Source organism: Glycine max, chromosome 2, assembly GCF_000004515.6.
Source record: "Glycine max cultivar Williams 82 chromosome 2, Glycine_max_v4.0, whole genome shotgun sequence".
Taxonomy (NCBI): domain Eukaryota; kingdom Viridiplantae; phylum Streptophyta; class Magnoliopsida; order Fabales; family Fabaceae; genus Glycine; species Glycine max.
This window is the reverse complement of record NC_016089.4, coordinates 23185435-23208866: the sequence shown is the minus strand read 5'-3', so window position 1 is coordinate 23208866 and position 23432 is coordinate 23185435. Positions and strand designations below refer to the sequence as shown.

General features: G+C 35.5%; 1 protein-coding gene across 1 annotated transcript; it reads left to right on the top strand.

Annotated features, from left to right (window-relative positions):
• The first annotated feature begins 19999 nt into the window (after positions 1-19999).
• On the top strand, positions 20000-22519 carry LOC102660767 (replication protein A 70 kDa DNA-binding subunit C). The gene is made up of 11 exons (XM_006575835.2): positions 20000-20140; positions 20218-20487; positions 20596-20657; positions 20809-20936; positions 21013-21103; positions 21203-21246; positions 21522-21660; positions 21732-21852; positions 21954-22124; positions 22213-22272; positions 22346-22519. The coding sequence occupies exons 1-11, from the start codon at positions 20000-20002 to the stop codon at positions 22517-22519; spliced, it is 1401 nt and encodes a 466-aa protein (XP_006575898.2).
• Positions 22520-23432: the final 913 nt, after the last annotated feature.

Sequence of the window (23432 nt, the reverse complement as noted above, 5' to 3'; positions counted from 1 at the left end):
TATGCAATAATACACTGTGTAATCGATTACACATGCCTGGTAATCGATTACCAGTGACCCATTCCTCTGTGTAATCGATTACACAGGCTGGTAATCGATTACCAGAGGCTCCCTAAGTTTCCTGACTTCGTTTTCAAGCCTGGTAATCGATTACACCCCTTGGTAATCGATTACCAGAGACCATCTTAGCCTCCTGTCCTCAATTTTAAGCCTTGTAATCGATTACTCACCTTTGGTAATCGATTACCAGAGGCCACAATCCACATATTACACAAAATTCACAGCTGGCCAGCCACCACAAGCCTCCTTGCTTTGTGGTCTTGTTTTCCTTTTATTTGTTGACTGCCAGGAGCTCGCCTGCTTAGGTACATCGCAGGTTCTCACTGACCGACTATGCCCGGGTTGGGTCGGGATTGGTCAAGCTTGGTTTTGGGCAATAGCACCCCACCTGACGTCCCCAAGGTCTCCTGACCCCCGCGACATATCTCCAGGTACCACTCTGTGGTCAACAATAAAAGCAGGAAGTTTCACCCTTCAACACTTCCTCATCTCAAGCTTGTAGGATTATGGGGTACCCATCACATGTGGTACTAGGTGGCGGTCGGGCGATGGTGCACAACAAGTTTTTCCACATCCACAATGCGCGCATAAACCCACCATCCCCTGTTGCCCACCTCCAGCTGAGCTCACGTACTCCCACGTAGCCCATATCCTCGTTTCTCTCAACACCGGGTCCCCATCAATCCTCCCAAGCTTCCACAACATCCAAGCAAAACAACATTCACACAGCACAAGCTATCACAGCCAAGCAAAACAGAGCAAAGGCAGAAAACTCTGCCAAAACACCAACCAAAAATCACAGCTTTTCCCACTCAAAGACCCCAGTAACAATTTCCTTCGATCCAATTCGTTAACCGTTGGATCGACTCCAAAATTTTACTGGAAGTCTATAGTGCATAAGCCTACATTTTGACCGTTGGGATCTACTAACAAACATCCAGAACTCATTCTACATTACTCTTTCCACAACTAGCAAATACATGGATTTTTCTGCACTTGTGCAGAATTCTGCTGCACAATTTTACAGCAAAATCTGCACAAAGAGCATATTTCGAAAACCACACTTCCCCTCATCCAATCTTGCCCAAATCAATTCCTACAAGTCCCAATTCATGTATCAATCATGTCTAACCCAAAATCAAGCTTCAAAACACAGCAACACAGAATCTAGGTGTCCAAAACCCCTCAATTCAATGGGTTTTCTAGGTTTGAAAAGTGAAATTTAGAATGAGGTAAATTTGAAGCAAACTCTCACCTCACACCAGTCCATAACATCTATTTAGACTTGTTCAAACTGGATTTACACCTAAAATCTCACCGAATCAAAATTTGACTCTTCAACACCCAAATTTGCCCTAGAAATGGCTCTTTGTTCACTTTGGTCATTTATTTTTCTCCCTAGCACAGTCCAAGCTTTCTCCCAAGTCCTAAATAACATTTCAAGCTAGTATTAACTCACTTTAACCTCCATTTACCACAGAATTCAAACTTAGCTTTCCAACTCTCAAAGCCTCACTCTTTTTCCACTCATAACACCACATTCTCACTTTCTAACCCTAGGTTAGTTCTACCCTCCATCTCTAACAGCTTTCCATCAGCAATTTCAGCATATAAACATCACAAATATCATCACAAAAACCCTAAAACAGAATGGGTATGTCTAACTCACCCAAACATGGCAATTTCAACAAGTTTTCAGCAAATGCCTTCACAAATAATCATCACACAGCATAAACCTTGCAAGACTACCCATCATATCTCCCAAACCCCATACCCACGAAAATCAAGAGGGAAAGAAGTCCACCCAAACCTGAAATTTCGAAGTCCCACTCGTAGCCACGCACTTCACGACCCCGAAAATGCTCTCCTTTCACGATTTGGGGCAAAATGATGGCCAAAGGTTGAAGCTTTGTGTGGAGCTTCAATGGAGAATGAGGGAGAAGAAAGGCAACGTGAGGGAGAGGGAGAGAGAAGGCTTCTGCAATGTTTTCTGCTGAGTGAAGAGAGAGAGAGTTGCTTTTTTTGGTTTTTAAAAGGCTTTTTCCTCTTTTCTTATTATTTTATTCAAGCTCTGCCACATGTCCCTATTTGATTGGAGCAAAAAGGGCCCACTTTCTCTTTTGACTGTGACCCATACTCAGTCACAAAAGTGAGAAAAATCTGACCTTTGAAACGCTAAAATCCTGCCTCGGTTTGCGTGCCATTTCTCTGGTTCCAGTTTCTCGTGTTTCTCTGCGTCCATCGGGGCCAGTTTTCGAAAGCAAGCAATATGTATATCAAAACGCTCAGAATAAAACCCCGAGCGTGGTTCAGAGGTTGGTTTCGTTAAATTCTAAGTCACACGCAAAACGATGATTTTTAACTAATTAATTAAGAATTAACCCATAACCTCCCAGTTATGGATTTCTCTTCCTTAATTAGTCAAACCCGCGTATCTTGCCCCCGCTATTCCTACTTCTACCAAGAACATATATGCATATACACTGAATAATACTTATATATATATATATAATCATTCAAAATACATCGTTTCCAAAAATTCCGGGTAGAAATTTCCAGGATGTTACACTGAAGTTCCTCACCATTGCCAACTGTGACGTGTAAGGGCGAGGTCTTGTTGGTGGTGAGACCCACAGTCATGAAAACCCTGTGATGCACGAAATTGTGCGTACTACCTCCATCTATGAGTATGCTCACTGGTTGGTCACGAATGTATCCCTGCATACATAGGGTTTCCGACACCATGTGCCCTGAAAGCGCATTGAAACTAAGCTGTGCTGGTGGGGGTTCCGGCATCGATTCTGGTAAAGGAGTGTGTTGATCATGAGGTTCGGAGGCTGTATCATCATCTTCCATAATCAATAGGAAGAGAGAAGAAGAGCACTTATGGCCCCTCGAGTACTTCTCATCACACTGAAAACATAATCCTTTTTCTCGTTTTGTGGCAAGTTCCTCCGGTGTGAGATGTTTAAAAGGGATGTTGGAGGAAGTATTGCGATTTGGTGTAGACAATAATGGAGGTGTGGAAGATGCTGGTGATGGTGTTTGTCGTGAACTAGAAGAAGCTCCAACCGAAGGTCGAAAGGTTCTGCGCGCGTCATTTTGTTTTTCTTCATGTAATCTAGCGTAAGCTACCGCTTGGCTCATTGAAACTGGTTGAAGTACTTGGACTTCCCGACGAATGGCCGGAGTAAGCCCCGAAATGAAACAACTCATGGCCATGGACGGCGGTAGCCCCATAATACGATTTGCTAATGCTTCAAATTCGGAGAGGTAGTTACTAACCGTAGTGCGCTGTTGCAATTTACACAATAAGCCCGTTGGATCCTCATATGTAGTTGCTGCAAATTGCGAATGGAGTGCATGAAGGAACGCTGACCATGACGAAAGCTGGTCGTTCTGATGCATCCATTGAAACCAAGCTAATGCTTGACCTTCCATATAAAACGATGCTATCGTGAGCCTCTCGTGGTCAGGTGCTGTGTGGTATTCAAAAAACTGCGTTATCTTGAAAATCCACCTCGTGGCGTCGGAGCCATCGAATCCCGGCACGTCTAGCTTCATCCGGTGTGGCGCTGCGTGTGAACTTGAGGCTGGGAACGTAGTTGCCTCTGGTTGCCTTTGCGGAGAACTATACCGATTTGCTTCGAGATGAGGCAACCGTTCTGATAGCGTCTCCATCTTCGATTCAACTGTTGCCGCGAACTTCACAAATAGTTCCTCCATTTTTTCCGATGAGATAGCTTTAGATCGTGTTCCTTCCACCATGTGTTAGCTACTTGCTCAATGAAAGAACCAATGATACCTAGCGTTTGAGGGCTAGGCAACCTCCACGGTCACAGACTTGCGCAAGCTGAGGGCTCGCGAAGACGATGACGGAAATTAGAAGAGAAATGAGAGAAAGTGAGAGAGGAAGCTTCTCGATGATATTTCTGTTATTCTCCTTTGCGTTCGTTACAGCTTATTTATATGGATGTAAGAATCATCCCTAACCGCACGAGTTAGTGGTAACTAATCTTAACTAACTCTACCCTTCCCATCAACCGTTTACATGATTAGTTCCCACCTAAGGCCCTTTAACCTAGCTGGTAATCATCCCAAAGCTTAGACCGTTGCCTCACACGTCTCGAACGACGTCGTTGCATGGCTTCATCGTGCAAGCACGTATCAGTCGTTTTTGAATTTTTTGAATTTACCTAAGTTTGGTCCCTCCCACTACTGCATAGTAGTGCCTTGCAAATTTGGAAGGCACAACTCTCGCGTGTGTGAATATTGTTGACTGAGTCAAGGTATTCATCATCTCCGAGCTCTTTCACTCCGAACGTGCACAGTCTCCTCTCTGGCCTCTTTCACTCCGAACACAGTCCAAAGCTTCGTCTGTCCTCGTTCCCGTAAGGTTTGAAGTGTGCCACAAGCTCGGTCGCCGTTCGCAGTTGCCATTCTCTATCTGACAGGTGCCTCCGACCATTGTAGGGTAAGTTTAATTTCTTTGTTTGTTCTTCGTGCTCTCTCATGCGTTTGGTTCATACATGCCTCGTTTTTGTACACCATAGTATTTATGCAGAACCTGGATTGCCACTTATAAATTGTAATCTATTTCTTGTTTTGACTAGTCTAATTCATAGTTAATTTTGATAGGTGAAAAATTTGATGAAGCAAAATCATAAGGAGCTGATTTGGTGGGTGGAGAGGATCTGATAAAGCAGATAAAAGTAGGGTTCATGGAGTTTGATTAACTATTTGCTTCTCCGGATATGATGCCTAAGGTGTTGCTCTGATTTTCTTTGTTTTAATTTGTGATCAGATTTTGTCAAATTTAGTGTTTTTTCCCCAAGTATATAATTTGAATAATCTAGAAAAGGATGAAATATCATTAAGTGATCTGCAAAATTGGTAACTGACTGAATTATTTGCATTCAGGGATTCTCCAAATGTAGATTAAAAACCACCTTTCATGTTTGACATTTCAAAGAACTTTTGATAAGATGCATTTGTTTTCTCTATGTGTTTTAATAAATTAATAAACCTAAGTGCTAGTCAATTGGTAGCATGCTGTAAGGTACTCTTCAAAGCTATTATTATTAAACTTTTAGATATATTGTCCTCATAACTTTTCTGTAAGTATGAAGACTTCAGTAACTTTTGTGTAAGTGTGAAGGTACACTCAACAAAGTGAACCAATGGGGTATGTTGCAGGATATGTCTTTGAATTGGACCAGCTGCATTTGGGGACCCACCTCAAGATTTTATGCCATAAATTCAGACAAGTAGGACCCTTTTACACCATCCAATTCCCACAAAACATTAGAAATATCCTATAGTTATTAGAAAACCATTCACATTTTAGTCTATTCTTCAAAAAAAAAGGGGGGAGACAGGGAGAGACACTATGGAGAGAATTAAAACAAACCTTTTAGACGACTTCATAGCATCTTCACAGTATTCATTATAAAACAAGTTGAGAACTAGAATTAAATAGGAATCATTGGTCCGACATTGTTTTGCTCCTTCTCAATAGTAGCTTTTCAAGTTTATGCCAAACAGTTAAGCAATCTATGTCATCCTCTAGCAAGACTACCAGTTCAATCATTTTTAATTTTTAAGCATGGAAGATATCAAATTTTAGAAATGGATAAACTGGCACCCCGTCCAACCCCCCACCACAAATAAATAAATAAAAGAGAACAGGACAATGTATCAATCATAATTATATTGGAATTTTTAAGAGTTTGTATGTAATTGGTTGTATGTGATATCATATTAAATGGTGTTTTGTTTTTAACAATTATATAAATTTTATAAAGAATAAATAATATATGCAGTATAATTCAATCACAAACAAACATGTAAGTTTATTAATTTGTATAATAATTAAAAATCATATCAATGATAATTTTTAATTAGTTAAAAGTATAATTTTTTTACATAATGTATGCTTTCTTAAACTATAGTAGTGGCCTGCTTATTTAAGAACATATTCGGAGTTTTTGGTATGCATTGCCAGCACTTGCTACTCCTTAGTCAAAAACATAAAATGTGCATTTTTTTTCTCCATGTTACTTCAAATTAAATAGTTTTTTTTATGTGTTTCTTCACAGAAAATAATATAAATATTAACTCCTACACGAATCAAATTATAATTATTTGTTGCTAATAAATTTATTTAATTTTATTTTCTTCCTTTTCACTAAAAATATAATTTAATTAAATAAATTTATAGTTTTATGTGTTAGTAATTTCTTTTATGTTGTTAATATTTTGTTTATATACTTATACTTATTTATACATGTGAATGATGATTTTTTTTTTTGGTTTATATCATGATTTTATTTTAACACCTTAATTTGTATTTTAATCATGTTTTGATTGTTAAATATTTTAATGTTTAAAATTATCGATAGGTGTAAGGTGTTTTTTGTGTCACTTAATTTTTTTCAAATTTATAAAACTTAAATTTTTTTTATGAAAATTAAAAATAGAAATTGTGACTGGTGATTTTTATTTTAATATTTTGTCATATTTATAATAATATTAGTATATTAATTATTTATTTAGTTTTTAATATTTTAATTTGTTTTAAATCGTTATTTATTCATTTATTTAATAATTGTAGTAGAAATTTTTTTTACTTGGTCTCATTCTATTCTGTCATTTGCAATTCCCCTGCCTATTCATGAAATGACAATTCCCCTGCCTATTCATGAAATGATGCTGAGTACACTTATATTTATAACCCAATTTTTTGTTGTGTTATATGTTTATTGTTGACTTTGTTCGTTTAGATTGGGTGAAAAGTAGGCACCGATAACAAAAGGTAATGCTTTGGTTTTTATTTTGGCTATCAATCTTTCTTATCTGTCAATTTAATTTGACATGTTAATCAATTACAAATACAATGTTTATTTTATTTCTTTATTACTACAAGCAAGTCATATGGCTAACTGGCCTAATAGACTATGATTTACATTATATTTAGGCTAATATACCTAATGTTTTTTTCATTTCATTTCATTGGCCATGTACCTTACAAGAACAAAAACATATTGTTTTGTGTCTTTTTATTTCTCTCATTATGTCTATGTTTTGTGTCTTTTAATTGAAATGAGTTCATCAATTTCCAGGTTCTAAGTGTTCAAAAACTGCCATCTCTTTATCTCTTAGACAGGATTGTTAAGAACATCAGACGGGATCCAAGTGATCAAAAACATAAAACAATCATATAAAGTGGAAGTAAATATCTATTCTTTTTTTTGTTACTTTGTGGCTTTTAATTTTGATATATATGATATGATGATAATCGATGTGCCTTATGAGCAGGGGATGTGATGGCCTTGGACCTCATGAACTGGAAGACGAAGTTAATAGTAAGCATCACTTGCTTCTTTTCAAACCATGGGTTATACTTATAGGAATCTTGGATTTCTTCTTGGCATCACATTACTCCAAGGAATCTTTGGTTTCAATATTTATATATGGTCATACCCATGTCCAAAATAGTTGTAGGTAATTGTACAGTTAAGGCTGCTTAGGATGAACAAATTGATCAAAATAAAAATTAACTTGCTGGCGGTAAAGTGAAACTTGAACTACTCAAGGCATTGTTCTAGAAGACAAAAGAAAAATTATGGGCACATAGGCATCTAAAAGACTTGTTTGCGTGGATATTTGTTTTGTGTAGAAACTTAAGCTTGACATGTTTTCGAATGGCTCAAGTGTATCTTACAGAATAATATGTGATATATAGCAGGTATAAACTGCATATTATGGAAGGAATATAGATGTCGCCACTTCTGCCTTGTATTTTATATACCTACGCAGATATCATAGCAAGTTGTTCCTGAGCTTTGGACTAATGTAACTAATTATAATTTTTAGTTTAAAATGCATGTCGGGTAGGATTTTAGCTCCATCTTTTAATGCTGCAGTATGCTAGTCATTTGGTCCAACTCTGACAGCTTGGTTCTATACAGGCTGAAGTTGATAGTCTATATGCTGAGGAATGCAAACTTGATGATTGTATAAGGTTAGCTACTAATTTTCCCCAAGATTTTGTATGAGTCCCAGTTTGTTATTTTTGATTGTATGCTTTCACATCTCAGTCCTAATAACATTGCGAGTAATACTCATGTTCATGATGTTTTTCTTACCCAAGTATGTACAATTCTTAATTTATGTCGTTATCCTGACTCGGAGATCTACAGTTTAACCATATGTTTTATAGAATTGTTCAATTACAACATATTTCACTTTTTAGTAAATATTAAAATGAAAGTCTACTTGTTTTACCGAGATAAATAGATGTTTTGCATGGTTGAATTTTGTTAATTTGTGTGAGCTTGAAGATGTATGCTAAAATGACTTTGTTACTAGCTAAATTTGGCAAAAAAAAAATAGCATTCTACATCTACATCGGTTGTAGATCAAAAACGATGTAGAAACTCTACATTCTACATCGGTTGGATCTCATAAACGATGTAGAAACTTCACAATTCTACATCGGCTGGACCTCACAAACGATGCAGAAACCTCACATTCTACATCGGTTGCACCTCAGAACCGATGTAGAAACCTCACATTCTACATCGGTTGCACCTCAGAACCGATGTAGAAATCTCATGATTCTAAAACGGGTCTGACACCATGCCCGTCTTCGTAACCATGCCCTTTTAAGACGGTCTTTCAACCGATGTTGTAGGGCCTAACATTTTCAACGACTCCTATCTACAACCACGCATCAAAATCGATGTAGAAAGGCTCTCAGAACCGATGTAGAAGACCTATTTTCTAGTAGTGGGCCTAGTATTTTTGAATAGCAAGAAACAAGCATGTGTTGCCTTATCTACAACTGAGACAGAGCACATTGTTGTAGGTAGTTGTTGTGCATAGATTTTGTGGCTTAAATAACAACTTTTTGATTTTGGATTGCAATTAGATCACATTCCTTTAAGACATGATAAAACTAGTGCCATTAGTCTCATAAAAAATCCTATCATTTCATTAGGGATCATATTCACAAGGGTGAGTGTGATATAGAGTTTGTTGATATAGACTAACAACTAATTGATATCTCCACTAAACCTTTAGCAAGGGATAGGTTCTTCCACCTTCGTAATGAACTTAGCATTCTAAGTGAGTCTAATGTTACTTAAGCCAATTAGGGAGTATTCATTCATGTACATATGCATTTACATTTGTTTGATTGGTTGTTTGCACGTGTTATTTGTATTCTAGAACATTTAACATTCATAAAAATCATTTTAGCATGTTTAATTCTGGAAAATTATGTTTTAGCATGCATGATAATCCATTAGCATATCTTGTAATCGACTATTACGAGCAGAGGCAAATATCTAAGCTCTCTAGATATACTTGTAATCGATTACCAACTTGGGCAATTGATTATTTTAGTGAAGACATAAATTTCTACTCTCTGTCTAAAACTGTAATCGATTATCGCCTTAGGCAATCGATTACCAAGCGTCTAAAACACTTTCAGCAACTGAAAAGACACCTCTCCTGTCCTTTTTAAAGCTTTCCCAAACCTAGAAACCTCTCACATTTTATCTTAGACCTCTTTTCGAAACTTAAAAGAGTATCTTTGTTAGTCTTTCAACCATCTAAACACATAAACCTCTCTTTCCACCTTCATCCTTAACCTCCACCAATGGCAAAGAAGAAGAATAAGAGGATAAAGACCATTGGGCATAGACCCACAGCCCCTAGAACGAAGAAGGAGAAAGAACCAACAAATGGTGGTCCTTCAGGTAGAGGAAAATGGATTTCACATTCTCCCTCACCTCCTACTACACCAAAGGCAACTCTTTGGTTTTTTGAAGAACACTACGAGGCTTTGTACAAGTTTAGTTATCCGAAGAAGGAGATGATTCAACCAAAGTAAGTCAGTTTGGTGTGGTTGAGGAGTGAAGGCTTCTCTTTTACTAAGTTGATTGAGTATCATAGGTTGAAGAAACTGGTGGAGAAGAAGGGCACCTACTACATTGACCTGGTAAAATTTTTCTATACCACAGATCATATTGATGGTGATACTGGGTGCTTGTGTATAGAAGTGAAAGAGCAACGAATTGTGATGACACTTGAGGTTTGGTTAGACATTACTAGGTTATCATCAGAAGGTGTTATGGTGAACCAGTTAGGTCTCAAGGAAGCTGGATTTGTTTTCAACAAGGTCGAGAAGTACAAGTCTATGATGAAACATCCTTCTGCCTATGTTGCCATTGTTACAAAAGCAAAGAGAAAGGAACATTTTGGTACTGGACCGCTGATGCTTGAGCACGGGTTTTTGGCTTATGTGGTTGCTTGGATTATTACTCCAAGGGGGTGAAATCATGCTCAGTTGACTGAGGAGGATCTACTCCTTATTAGTCTTACGCAAGGGAAGCTGAAGATCAACTGGGTCAACATTATTGTTGATATCATATTGAAGACAAAGAGGATTGGCTTTTTCAAATGTCCTTATGCGGTTTTGATCATCAAGACTCTTGACTATTTTTGGTGTTGATACCCAAGAGGAAGTCTTTGGTTTTGTTGAGGAAGAATTAGAAGTGAAGACTAAAGTCTTGAAGCAGATGGGGTACATCAAGTATGAAGAAGTTGGGATTGGATGGATTATGAAGAGTAGAGAAGATCAAACAAAACAAGAAGTAGAAGAGAAACCCATAAGCCCATTTGAGTAGATGTTGTTAGTAAAGATGGATGAGCTCGTGCGAGTGCACAAATAAGAGTATGTTGAGCTTAAGGAGTGCTTTGAGTCTATCTCACAAAGACTGAATGTTATGGGAGCACCTCATATAGATGATATCTGATCCTTAGTTATCCTTTAGGATCCCCTTAAATAGTTAGGCTCACAGCTCATAAGAATATAGTCTAGGCTTGACTTTTGTTCTATGTTTGTTTCTATATTTTGACTATGTTACCTCTTATTTTATTAATCAGTTGTAATTTTGTTTTAATTAATAATATGATATCTTTCTTTTCTCTATTTTTGTGTGTCTTATATTGTTATTGCTTGTATTCTTTATGATATACACTCTTTTTGGTTTTGTGATGCCTAAAAGGGGAGAAAGATTGTGATGTTCTTTGAGAAAAATTAATGATTTTGATGGTTGATTGAAAACAAACTTGACTTAAATTTAAATGATGCTACTAATGTGGTTGTGAAGCATGTTGTAGAATAGGTACTATGAAAGGAAAACATCAATCCACAATATATGGATTTGGCATTATCAAAACCAAAAAAAGGGAGATTGTTATAACAAAGCCTGAAGAGCTTGAAGCCCTTAGTTTAGTTTTGGTTTGATAATTTTGCAGTGCCTAACATGTTTTGATAAATGAGGCATTTATATTGAATGTTTTAGACTAGGCATGTGTGTGATATAGTTTTTAATCTTTTTCATGCTTAGCGTTTAATCAATTATGAAGTAGATGAAGATTTATTTTTCTGTAAGTTTCTTAAGAACTCACTTTTACTTGAAATTTGGTTAGCAACATCGAATTAATCGATTGCCTCATTTGGTAATTGACTACCCAAGCCAATTACAAAAGAAGAAAGGTTCTACAACTTAGGACAATCGATTACCCCTTATGATAATTGATTACTCAACTCTTGGAAACAAAGAGAGGCTTTTTGTGTGAATCTATAATTGATTACCAAACATGATAATTGATTATCCAGCCAATACAGAAGAAACTAAAATTCTCATAGAAATGAATTAATCTATTCCTTTATGATAATCAATTAACTAGTTTATGGAATTGGAGAACAAAGGGAATTTTGACAAATTAATCGATTAGATCTCTTTTAGCTATCAAAATTTATAAATACCCCTGTGTATTTTCTTTTTAAGAGAGTCTTGATTTGTTCAGTTTAAGAGAAAAACACTTTCAAGAGAGTCCTAAAAAGGAATAGCACTACAATAAGTCTACAGATTGAAGTTGATGAAAGAATCACTCATTTTATAATCATGAATTGATAAACTATTGAAGATCAAAGATTTACTACACATTTAAGGTGTATTTGATCCTTATCATTTAATCTTTTAAGAGTGTTGTTCTTGGTTAGAGCTACTAGGGATGTTGGAGAAATGATAAGGTTTCAACTTTGGAACTTTTCTTATAGGGTTCAAGAGAGAAATTTGTTTTCTATTAGAGAATTATGTGTGGATGGTGTTTGTACTAGAGTTCTCTATATAGTGGATGTTTTAAGAAGATTTAGAACAAATTGGATGTAGGTCCAAATTAGACTGAACCAGTATAAACTCTTGTGTGATTCTCTATAACTTTGAGTATTGTAATCATCTTGGGAGGGTAATCGTTTTCAAAGGGTCATCATAAAAGTTTCTTTTTTCTAAAGATCTTTTGAAGAAACTTTGATTGGTTTAAATGGGTGTTTTTTAATCGGTATTAAGAATGATTTGGTAAAGATTTTGAAAAAATCTATCCAACACCCCTTTTAGATTCTTGGTCTGATCCTAGCTTGCCAATGTAGTTCTCGTGAAGAAACGATTGAGGAAAATGAGGATGTGTGTGTATTATACGAATTTGAATAAGCATTGCCCAAAAGAATTGTATCCCCTACCTAATATTGACCAATTGGTGGATAACTCCTCTAGTTTCTAGTTATTATCCTTCATGGATGCTTATTTAGGATCTAACCAAATTTTTATTAACCTGAAGATGATGAAAAGACAACCTTCAAGACAGATAGGGCGAGTTATTGTTACAAAGTAATGTCGTTTGGCTTGAAAAACACTAGAGCAACTTATCAATGAATGGTGAATTATGTCTTCTAAAAGTAGATTGGCTGGAATTTGGAAGTCTATGTTGATGACATGATTGTCAAAAGCAAACAAGAGGAAGAATATTTGGCTGATTTACAAGAGGTGTTCACACAATTAAGGAAGTAAAACATGAGGCTCAATCCTCTCAAGTGCATTTTTGGAGTCCGAGCAGGAAAATTCTTGGGTTACATGTTGACTAAAAAAGGAATAGAGGTTAATCTCGAAAAATGTAGGGTCAATTTAGAAACGAGAAGCCCTAAGACAGTAAAAAAGATTCAATAGTTGTCAAGTTGAATAGCGGCTTTAACAAGGTTCTTTATTTGGCTGTAGCAAATGAAGCAATTAGTGTTGCTTTAGTTCAGAAAAAAGGTGAACTTCAAAGATCGATTTATTTTGTGAGCAACACACTTCAGGGGGTCGAACTTCAAAGATCATTAGAGAAGGTAGTTTTTGCTTTAGTAATGGCAACAAGACGCCTACGACTATATTTCCAATCACACCGGATAATGGTGTGAATTGATTAGTCCATTCGACAAATTCTTCACCGACTTGATTTGGCGAGAAGGATGGTTTCTTGGGCAATAGAGGTTTCAGAGCATCAAATCCTTTTTAATGCACATGCGCTAGCTGATTCCATTGTTGAATTAACCTTAGAAAATCTATAACGGGAGATATTATTTACAATATATGTAGATAGATCTTTCCATGAGAAATCAAATGGATTAATTGTTGAGCAGGCACTGACATTTGCCTTTCCGACAACCAATAATAAAGCATAGTATGAAGCTTGCATTGTAGGAATGAGGTTGGTGGAGGAGTTGGCGCTGAAAAGGTAAAGGTAGTAAGTGATACTAAGTTGATAATTTTCCAAATCAACAGAGAATGGTAGGCCAAAGATGAGCTCATGCAAAAATATCTTGCAAAAGCCAAGGCATTAAAGGCTAAATTTCAGTTGGGCGAATTCGTACATGTGCTTTGGGAAAAAAACATAAGGGTTGATATTCTATCTCGATTGGTGAGTACGTACCCAAAATTTGGGGAACAATAAAGTTGTGATGCAACAAACTCTTTGAGAGCCTAATTATGTCTTGTCGGTATCAAGCCAATAAAGTTGGATGACACTCATCGTAGCATATCTTGTGGATGGAAAGTTATCTTTTGATGACAAAGAGGTCAGGAAGCTACAATTGGTAGCAACAAAATATTGCATTCATAACATCCAACTCTATAGAAGAGGATACTCACAACCATTGCTGAAATTCTTGCTACCTTTTCAGCAAGGATATGTGTTTGCGGAAATCCATGAGGGGAGCTATGATCATCATTTGGATGGAAAAGCTCTAGCAAAAAAGGCTTTTCGAGAAGGATATTACTTTTTTCAATTGAGTCAGATGCAATGAGTTATGTCAAGAAATGTGATAGATGTCAAAGGTGTTCAAACTTACACAATGCTCTTGTCAAAAAGTTAAAGGTAATGAACTCTCCTTGGCCTTTCTCGTAGTGAGGAATCAACATCTTGGGCCCTTTTCCCTAGGTTGTGGGTCAGGTCAAGTATCTCATTTGCTATTGATTACTTTACAAAATGGACCAAAGCAAAAACATTGGCCAAAATAACAGAGGAAAATGTAGAAGGCTTCATGTTCTAACAAGTGATTTGTCGGTTTGGAATCCTAGAAATCGTAGTCACTAACAGTGGGACCAATTCATAGGAAAAAAAGTTTAATGAGTTGTTAGAAGGCTTGAAGATCAAGCATAACTTTCAGAGGGTAATTCTACAAGGAATAAAGAAAAGGTTGGACATTGCTAAAAGATGTTGGGCCAAACAACTTTCTCATATCTTGTGGGCTTACATAACAACTCTGCATTCCACAATAAGGGAATCTCCTTTCAGATTGGCTTATGCAATGATCCCTATCGAGATAGGGGAACCTTTCAGAGGGTGCTCAACTATGACCAAGAGAAACAAGGAAAACACTAGGTCTGAGCTAGACTTAGAAGAAGAAAGGAGAGAAGTAGCATGCATCATAGAAGCCTCGTTAAAAAAAAAAGGGTAGAAGCCATATAACAAAAGGGCTATCCTTAAAAGCTTCTCAAAGGGAGATTTAGTTCTTAGAAGAGTAGACATTGGTGGAAGAAATGCTAAGGAGGGAAGTTAGACGAAAATTGGGAAGGTCCTCATCACATAGCCTTCTAAAAAGGGGGTGGAGCATACTTGTTGGAAACATTATCTAGTAAAACAATTCCATGAACTTGGAACATGATAAATTTGTAGAGGCATTATAGCTGAGCTAGGAGTTCTCTGGATCACTTTTTCAGGATAAGCATTGATGCATCTACTCTGCAACTCCCCTTTATCAAAATACATAGGTTTTAACACGTACCACTATGTATAATCACCATGATATTACCTTCAATAAAGTAAAATTTCTTCACCAAAGGATTTTTGTGACAAGACTCGTGGTTATAACCTTAGTTGATAACTTTGAAAGGGCAACCACCAAAGTTGGTTGACAAAACAACAAGACTTGCGATCATCACCTTAGTTGATGGCTTTGAAAGGCTAGCCACCAAAGTTGGTTGGCGCCGACTACTGAAGTTGGTCGGTAGAATGACAAGACTTGCGGTTATCACCTTAGTTGATAGCTTCGAAAGGCTGACAACCAAAGTTTTAGTTGATAGCGTTGAATGGCCGACAACCAAAGATGGTCATTAGAATGACAAGATTCGCAATTGGTAAGTTCAAAAGCCTAACCCAAAGTTGGTAGCAGAATGGTAAACCTCAAAAGGTTATTACTTTAGTTGATAAATGGTAGACATAATTTGTTGTTTATTAAGAGATAATCAGAAAATGCTCAATATGATAGATCGAGTGATAGGCCTTTGGAGACCTAAAATAACAAGGAATTTTACAAACAGGCGTAAGCAAGAAAAAACAACCACCTGCAAACCCTCTTGGATTATAGAAGGAATAGACTGGTGGACGTGGAGGCTTCTCGACACGAGAAAAACTTTCAATTAGTCAAGGTAACCTAAGGAGGATGGGGCTCATAGCCTTTCGTGAGATAGTATCTAGATTCAAATCCTACTAAGTTGGTATGATGGGAGCTCAAGATCAAGAACATTTCTAATGTCTACTCCAACATGCGTTGGGTTTATTCTTAGCACGGAAAGGTTTGAGAGCACCCTTGAAGCCCACAACCAGTTCACAGATCTGATTGGTAGTAAGGCATCAGAGGAAATAACTTGGTGCTTCATCCTTCATCAATTATTCAAGTGAACCCAAAGAAATTTAATGCGAAATAAACGTCTATTAATCAGATAACCCCAATACTGGCAAGGCTTTTTGGGTTAGCTTGACTAATTGACGCTAGTCAATCGATAAAAAGAAGCCTAGTTGAGATCAACTAATAGTAAAAGAATGATCATATAAACCATATAAGTCACTAGAGACCCCCCATTAAGGTCACTAGGACACCTTTCAATGCAAAGAATGGGACCTACCAAAGAACATAGATCCAAACACATTTATCAAAGGACCCTAAAGGATGCAATAACGATTTTGAGAAAGAATGGGGAGGTCAGGATCATGATGAAAAGCCCACATCATCCACTAAAACACTCCATGCTTCTCAATGGGGAACAAAAGGAGTATTTTTACTTCAAATTATCACCTAACGCCCTAAAAAGGAGCCAATTAAAAAGAAACAACCATAAAGAGTATTTATAATCAAGTCAAAACATGTAAAATTCGAAAATATCTTGGCAGATTTTGGGCGAAACGGTTATGAATAATAAATAAGGACAATACAAAGAATTGATTGCCTATTTACTTGCCAAAAATAGAATTCATAGTCCAGGAAAGGTGAAGAGGAAGATAAAATGTAAGCTAAGTATATCATGTTGCGTGGAAAGAAAAATATGGTTAAAATAATAAAGATCAAAGCTTAAAAAGAAAGTGAATTGTTCAAGTTAATACATACTTAAATCGACATCCCGACCCTTCAATAGTCATTCGATGACAATAACATTGTTTGTGTCGGTTGCTTCACCTTGGGGAAGGAGATTCTCGGAAGAAGAAACCACCAAGATACTTGTCGGAGCATTTCTCTTAACCAACACCTAAGTTGCCAACCTGAATAGCTCCTTGATTAGTTCTAAGGTTGTTGGGTTTTAAAGCTCCCAAATCAGCTCCAACATCTTAACTTCATTGGGATCTATCTCTACCAAAAGATCTTCTTTTTCGGCTTCTTCTTCCTCATTAGTTAGCTCATTGTCAGTTTTTGGCTCAAGTTTAGACCAGTTAGTCCTGTCATAGTCATAAAATTTAACATCCACGACAGAGTACTCGAGAGTTTTGAAGTATTTTCTTCTTTGATCAACAATGAAATTAATATCAATATTTGAATTGAATTTTATATGAAATGATTTTCCTTAAATCACGTAATTATTTAATTTTGATATATTTTTAAACATTATTGTCAAACTACGCAATTGAAAATTGTTTTTAATAAAGAATTAGATTGATCAGAGAATTATATATCATTCATTTTTTACTTTACAATATTATTTAATCCAAGTTTTTTTTATTAATACAAGAATATTGTGTAAGATTCAAAATTGTTTAATTTAATTATTATTTTTTGTTTTTAGTTATTAAATATTTTAAAAAATAATTATTAAAATTATTTTGAATATTTAAATATTTTAAAAATGACTAATATTTATTTTTATTCAATATTAAAATTTTAATTTTCAAATAAATATTTAAAAATTTGGTTGAAATTAAATTACTTTATCCAAATAAATAAATTAAAATATAAGAAATTAAATTGTTTCATCCAAACAAAATTTCTAGAAAATGAAAGAAATTTAAATCAAAACAATTAAAATATTATATATTTGAATTTCCTAAAAAAATTTAAATATTCTATACAAGCACAAAGTAAAATTATTTTAAATAGTTTAATCTTGTGATTTGATTCAAATGTGATCTTGAGATATCAGCCATTTTACTAAACAATCTTGTTAATTTCTTGACCAAGAGATTGATAATTTAATATTTTTCATGAGCCAAAAATGTATTATCTATTTGGTTATTGTGAATTCGAAAGCCAACCTTCCATTTTACGCTTACTAATTATTATGCATAAATCACAAGATCCATTTAACTTCTCACATGTCCTACTGAAAAATCCAGCACAAGTAGCCCGCTAATTTAAGCCTCTCACTAATCGACCACTTGCATATATCTCACTAATTGGAGAGAATAATCCCTATGGATATTCGGGCTTAAAAAAAAAGATATAAAATTTATCCAGTATGAACACACAATTACTGTATTTAACAAAAGTCAAGTATGTGTACTATTCGCGCTTAATACAGGTATACACGTTAACTTGGTCCAATAACGAGTATAGTTATCAATATCTATATACTAAAATTGAAGTATGTGGAAAATACTAAAATACCCATGGCTGAGAGCTTGACAACTGTCCAATTTTTTGGTTTTTTGGTCAAAATACCCATAGCTGAGAGCTTAACACTTGTCCAATTTCTTTTTGGTCATTTATGCCCTTCTAGGTTGGGTTGGTTTTCTGCCACCTTGCTGCCATGTGTTATTTTATGGTTATATGGTTATGGTTTTAAGCCACGTAGCTTGGTGTGTTGTTGAGTGATTAGATTGCCGTTTCCAGTTTTGGTGGTTGGTGGTGTACGTGGCTTCTTTTCTAGCGTTTTTGAGTCCTTTCACTAGCAAGTTCCAAGCTGGTGATTTATGCTGGGTTTGCATTTGTTTCACTTTCTTCATTTGTTTTTAGTTGGCTTCCATCTTCAATATACCTGTTCTGTTGTTTAGCATTTTGGCGTGAGGCTATGGTTTCCAGTTTGTGATTTCCGTTCTTCTGTGGTTGAAGGTTCGAGTCAGTTTTTTGTTGTTTGGTGGTTTTGGTCTGTGCATGTTTATGTTCTTCTAGTACGTGTTCTATTCTATTCTTTATTGTTCACAAATTCTTTCTTTTCTTTTCGTTGACTTGCATTTGTCAGTTGTTCTTTGGATTGCATTTACTTGGTTTTGGATTGATCATATTATTCCTTTAGAGCTATAATTGTTTGATTCTGATTTTTGCTTTTTGCTGAGTTGGCTATTTTGTTTTTTTGTCTCTTTTCACTGACTTCGATGGTTGGATTGTATTTACATGGTTTTTGATTAATCATATTATTGTTCGTTTGTTGTGCATGTGTGTTTTTTGATTAACCATATTATTGTTTGTCTGTTGTGCATGTGTGATTTTGTCAGGTTTTTGTTGTTTGGTGATTTTGGTTTCTGCATGTTTATGTTCCTCTGACACGTGTTCTATTCTGTTTTTTATTATTTACAAATTCTTGGTTTTCTTTTTGTTGGCTTCCATTTGTCTGTTGTTCGTTGGATTGCATTTGCATGGTTTTGGATTGATCATATTATTCCTTTAGAGCTATAATTGTTTGGTTCTGTTTTTTTGCTCTTTCTGAGTTGGGTATTTTCTTTTTAGTCTCTTTTCACTGATTTCGATGGTTGGATTGCATTTGCATGGTTTTTGATTAACCATATTATTGTTTTAGAGATATAGTATTTCTACTTTGCTTTTCTACTGTTTGCTGACTTGCCTATTTTGTTTTTGAGTTGAGGTTGTTGCATGTATTGGCTGACTAGATTAATTGATAGTCTAATACTTTTTGTGGTATGTTGGCATTGATGGAAATCTTATTGCATGTGTGGTTTAAGGATGGGTTAGTATTCTGTTTTCCAGAAGTTGAACTTTGTTGTGTTTGTTTTCGGCCCTTCTATTTGTTTGTTTGCAATATTATTTGTTCGGAGATATAATTTTTGTTTCTGCTTCTCTGCTATTTGCTGATTTGGCTTTTCTTTTTATGTTCAGGTTGTTGCATGTATTGGCTTAGTAGTTCAACGAATAGTATCATAGTTTTTATGGTATTTTGTCATTGATTGAAATGTTATTGCATGTGCCATTTAAGTCTGTGTTGCTATTCTATTTTTTGTTAGCATAATTTTCTATTATAAATTGACAATCATTCTTTGCATATCATTTTCATCATTTTGGATTTATTACATTTTTCATTTAGAATTGGCAGGTCTATGTAATTTTATGGCGAGGATTCCTGACAAGATTAGGTCTATTGATGGATCAAAAGAGACGCTTAAGCTTACTGTTAGGATCACCAATCTTTGGTTCGTTGGGACTCCCAACAAGTATGAGCAAGCGGAAATGGTTTTTGTTGATTCTGAGGTATATTTTGTGCTCTCTATTTGATTGTTGGATTGTTGTTCATATCATTTATTGATTATATAGTTTGCATATTTCAGGGTGATCAAATTCATGCTATTTGTAAATCGGACCACCTCAAGTCTTGGAAAGCTGATTTGAAAGATAATTGCACTTATGTTATGCATAATTTCAAAGTTGTCAAGAATGATGGTCAATTTAGAGTGTGCAAACATGAGTACAAGTTATTTTTTATTGGAGTGACGGTTGTTAGAGAAGCTGATTTGCATGAACTGCCTTTTAAGGAATTTAGATTTGTTGAATTTGCAAATGTTGTTGCTGGCAATTGTGTCTGGCCTGTTGGTTGGAGAGTACAGTCACAATTTGTGCTTTCGTTTTGATCATAACTTCTTTGGGTTTTTTTCAATGACCTATTTTCATTTTTGGTGGTTTAAGATATTATTGGGGTCGTTGATCAGGTGGTCTTTCGGCATGTTTCATCAAAAAATACTAGGGTTGTTTTTAGAATGAAGGATTTGAGGTTATGGTTAATCACAGTTTTTGCTATCTCCTATGTATATTTGGTTATTTAGAGTTTATATTGTCGAGGATTTTATTTGTCATTTTGCATGGTGCTTATGTCTATTTTATCCTTATGAGGTGATGGATGTAATGTTGTTTCTTTGCTGTAGTGGTGAAATTTTGTCTTGCACACTTTGGGAGAATTACTGTACTCAGTTCCTATCCTATTTGAATGAACGTGGGGATGATGAGCCGATGGTTATTATATTGACACATGCCAGAATAAAAGATGCGCAGGGTAAGTATGATATTTTATTTACTGATTTGGATACTCAATAGATGAGTTTTGTCGTTGTTGTTCTTGGCATTTACAGGAAGTTATCTAGCTTCAGTGAGCAATTCCTTCAAGGCGTCAAAACTATTGATTAATGATCCTATATTGGAAATTCAGGAATTTAAAGAGAGGTATTTTGCTTATCATCTTTGCTCCGTGGTTGTTAAATTCATGTGTCAATCGTCTTGATTGTTTTCTGTTGCTTTATTCTATTTATCTGATTGCCTTAGGCTTTTAGATTTAGGTGTTGAGGTGAGTCCAGTTTTGCTACCTGGTGATTAAGCAAGTTCACAAGTTTCAGGTGGAAGCCAGGTATCATCAAAGGATTCGTTTCTTTCAAAAGCTGAAGCCAAAACTATTTTAGAAATCAATGCCATTTCTGAGGTGGACCTATTATTTGTGTTTATTTTATATTCATTGCAATTGGAAGTCGAATTTGCCTAGATTTGTTCACATTCATATATTATAGCTAATGTGTCTAACAATGGCATTTTATTGTTGGCAATTTGATTGTTATGGTTTTTTAAAAGGACGTTGTTTGTGTTACAGTGGGGACTATTAGCAAAATAGTCATGGATAACCATTCATGGTGTTATCCAGCTTGCGTTCAATGTCATAGGAAAACTGACATCCAAACAGGACCATTCACATGCGGATGTGGCAAGGATAATGATCAGCCTGTTCTGAGGCAATTGGAGTTTTAGTCCATTAGCATGTTTTATTCAGCATTTTGTTTTTGACTAGCATCTAAATTGGTAGGTATAGAGTTGAAGTCATGGTTACCCAAAACAATGAGAGTAACAAGTTTTTGCTCTGGGACCGTGAATGTGCTGAATTGATTGGTGAAACAGCTGATGATGCGAATAGGGTCAAGATTGAAGTATGTTCATGCCTTATCATATGCTGCTTCTCATTTTATGTATTATATTTTGTTCTTTGAGTTGTAACTAGCAGCTAGTGAATTTGTGCTGTTTCTGGCAGGATGGTGATCTTGATTTGAATGCTTCCCCTCAAGCACTTGACAAATTGTTGGGTCATGTGCTTGCTTTTAAGGTTAGGATTCAATCAAAATTCAAAAATGCAGTTGTTCTTAGATACTCAAATGACCTAGATTTGATCAATGTTATTCTCGAGATGCTGCCTGATAGTGAGGTGTTCTTTTCTGATATTTATTTGAGTCGTTGTTGTCATAATGATATGATTCATGAGTTTGACTATCATCAACTTATATATGGTGCAGGCATGTTCCAAAATAGATCCTTCCAATGTTGATTGCAATAATACTACGCATCCTGAATGTGTGAGTTAATGTTGCTGTCATGAACATTGATATCTTATATTGTTTTTTATTTACCAGTTTATGCTTTATGCAGCAATCTCTGTCTGTCATAGCTGACCATGATCCGGTTGCCGGATTGCCTTTAACGCCCAAAAAACGGATGTCATCTGATGAAGTTGATGATGAGTTAGGGAGCTTGCAAATTTTCCCAGCCCAACTATCGTCTAACAAATTAACAAGACATTCTCATAAGAGCCAATTTAGCTGATTCCAAATTCTTATTGTTGTGTTTTCACGGTGCTATTAAAATATTGTCATATTGAACAGGCAATTATGTAGTTTTTGTTATCACTGCATTTGCCGATTCCCCTAGCGTGTTTTTCCAGTATGCTGATGCTTTGAACATTTGAAAACTAGTTTTTTTTGGATTCATGCTTTTAGACGTTCTAAATTGAGATCTGTCCATATTATGTGTTTCTGTTGTAGTATTGCTAGTTTTCTTATATTAAATATGGCACTGAAAACAATTGATTTTCCCAGTATTCATTGTTTGGTTGTCCTCGATACAATTGAACTGTTGTTTATCATACCTTTGATGGTCTATATGGTTCTAACAAATTAATGGAGGAGTTAGCCTAAATAAAAAAAAACGGTGAAGGAGATAAATTGATGTTCAAATAACATCAAATATTAAAAAACAACGAAGGAGGAAAATTTATAGCTACATTAGCGATCATGTTGATACTCGATATTCTCACTTTCTTAATCTGTTTCTTGGTTAACTGCTTAATGAATTCCATTCCCATCTAAATTGCGTGAAAATAACAGGAAAAAAACCAGATTAAGAAAAAAATAGAATGCAGAGGATTGTGTTAAATTTTTAGTTTCAGTTTTCCTTCTCAATCGATGTGCTCTTTAAATTAATCAAAGTTTCTATCCTGACATCATATTTCCTCATTTGGAATGTGTTTGCCATGAATGTTATCACTCCATTTTTTTAGCCATCATTGCTTTGCTAAAATCATGTGTTCAATATTTCAGTTGCAATTTTTCACTTCATTGATGGCTTACGCAACTATAATCTTGATTTTAACTACAACAAAGTAGAACTATATAAAACAGGTCTAATCTATGGCCAAGAGAAATCAAAGAAAAATTTGTGATGTGCTGGACAAGGTTAC

Coding starts and splice junctions, on each gene's coding strand:
- LOC102660767 (XM_006575835.2), top strand. CDS start 20,000: ATGGCGAGGATTCCTGACAAGATTAGGTCTATTGATGGATCAAAAGAG. Junction 20,658..20,808: donor TTTAGAATGAAGGATTTGAG/GTTATGGTTAAT, acceptor TCTTTGCTGTAG/TGGTGAAATTTTGTCTTGCA. Junction 21,853..21,953: donor CGAATAGGGTCAAGATTGAA/GTATGTTCATGC, acceptor TGTTTCTGGCAG/GATGGTGATCTTGATTTGAA.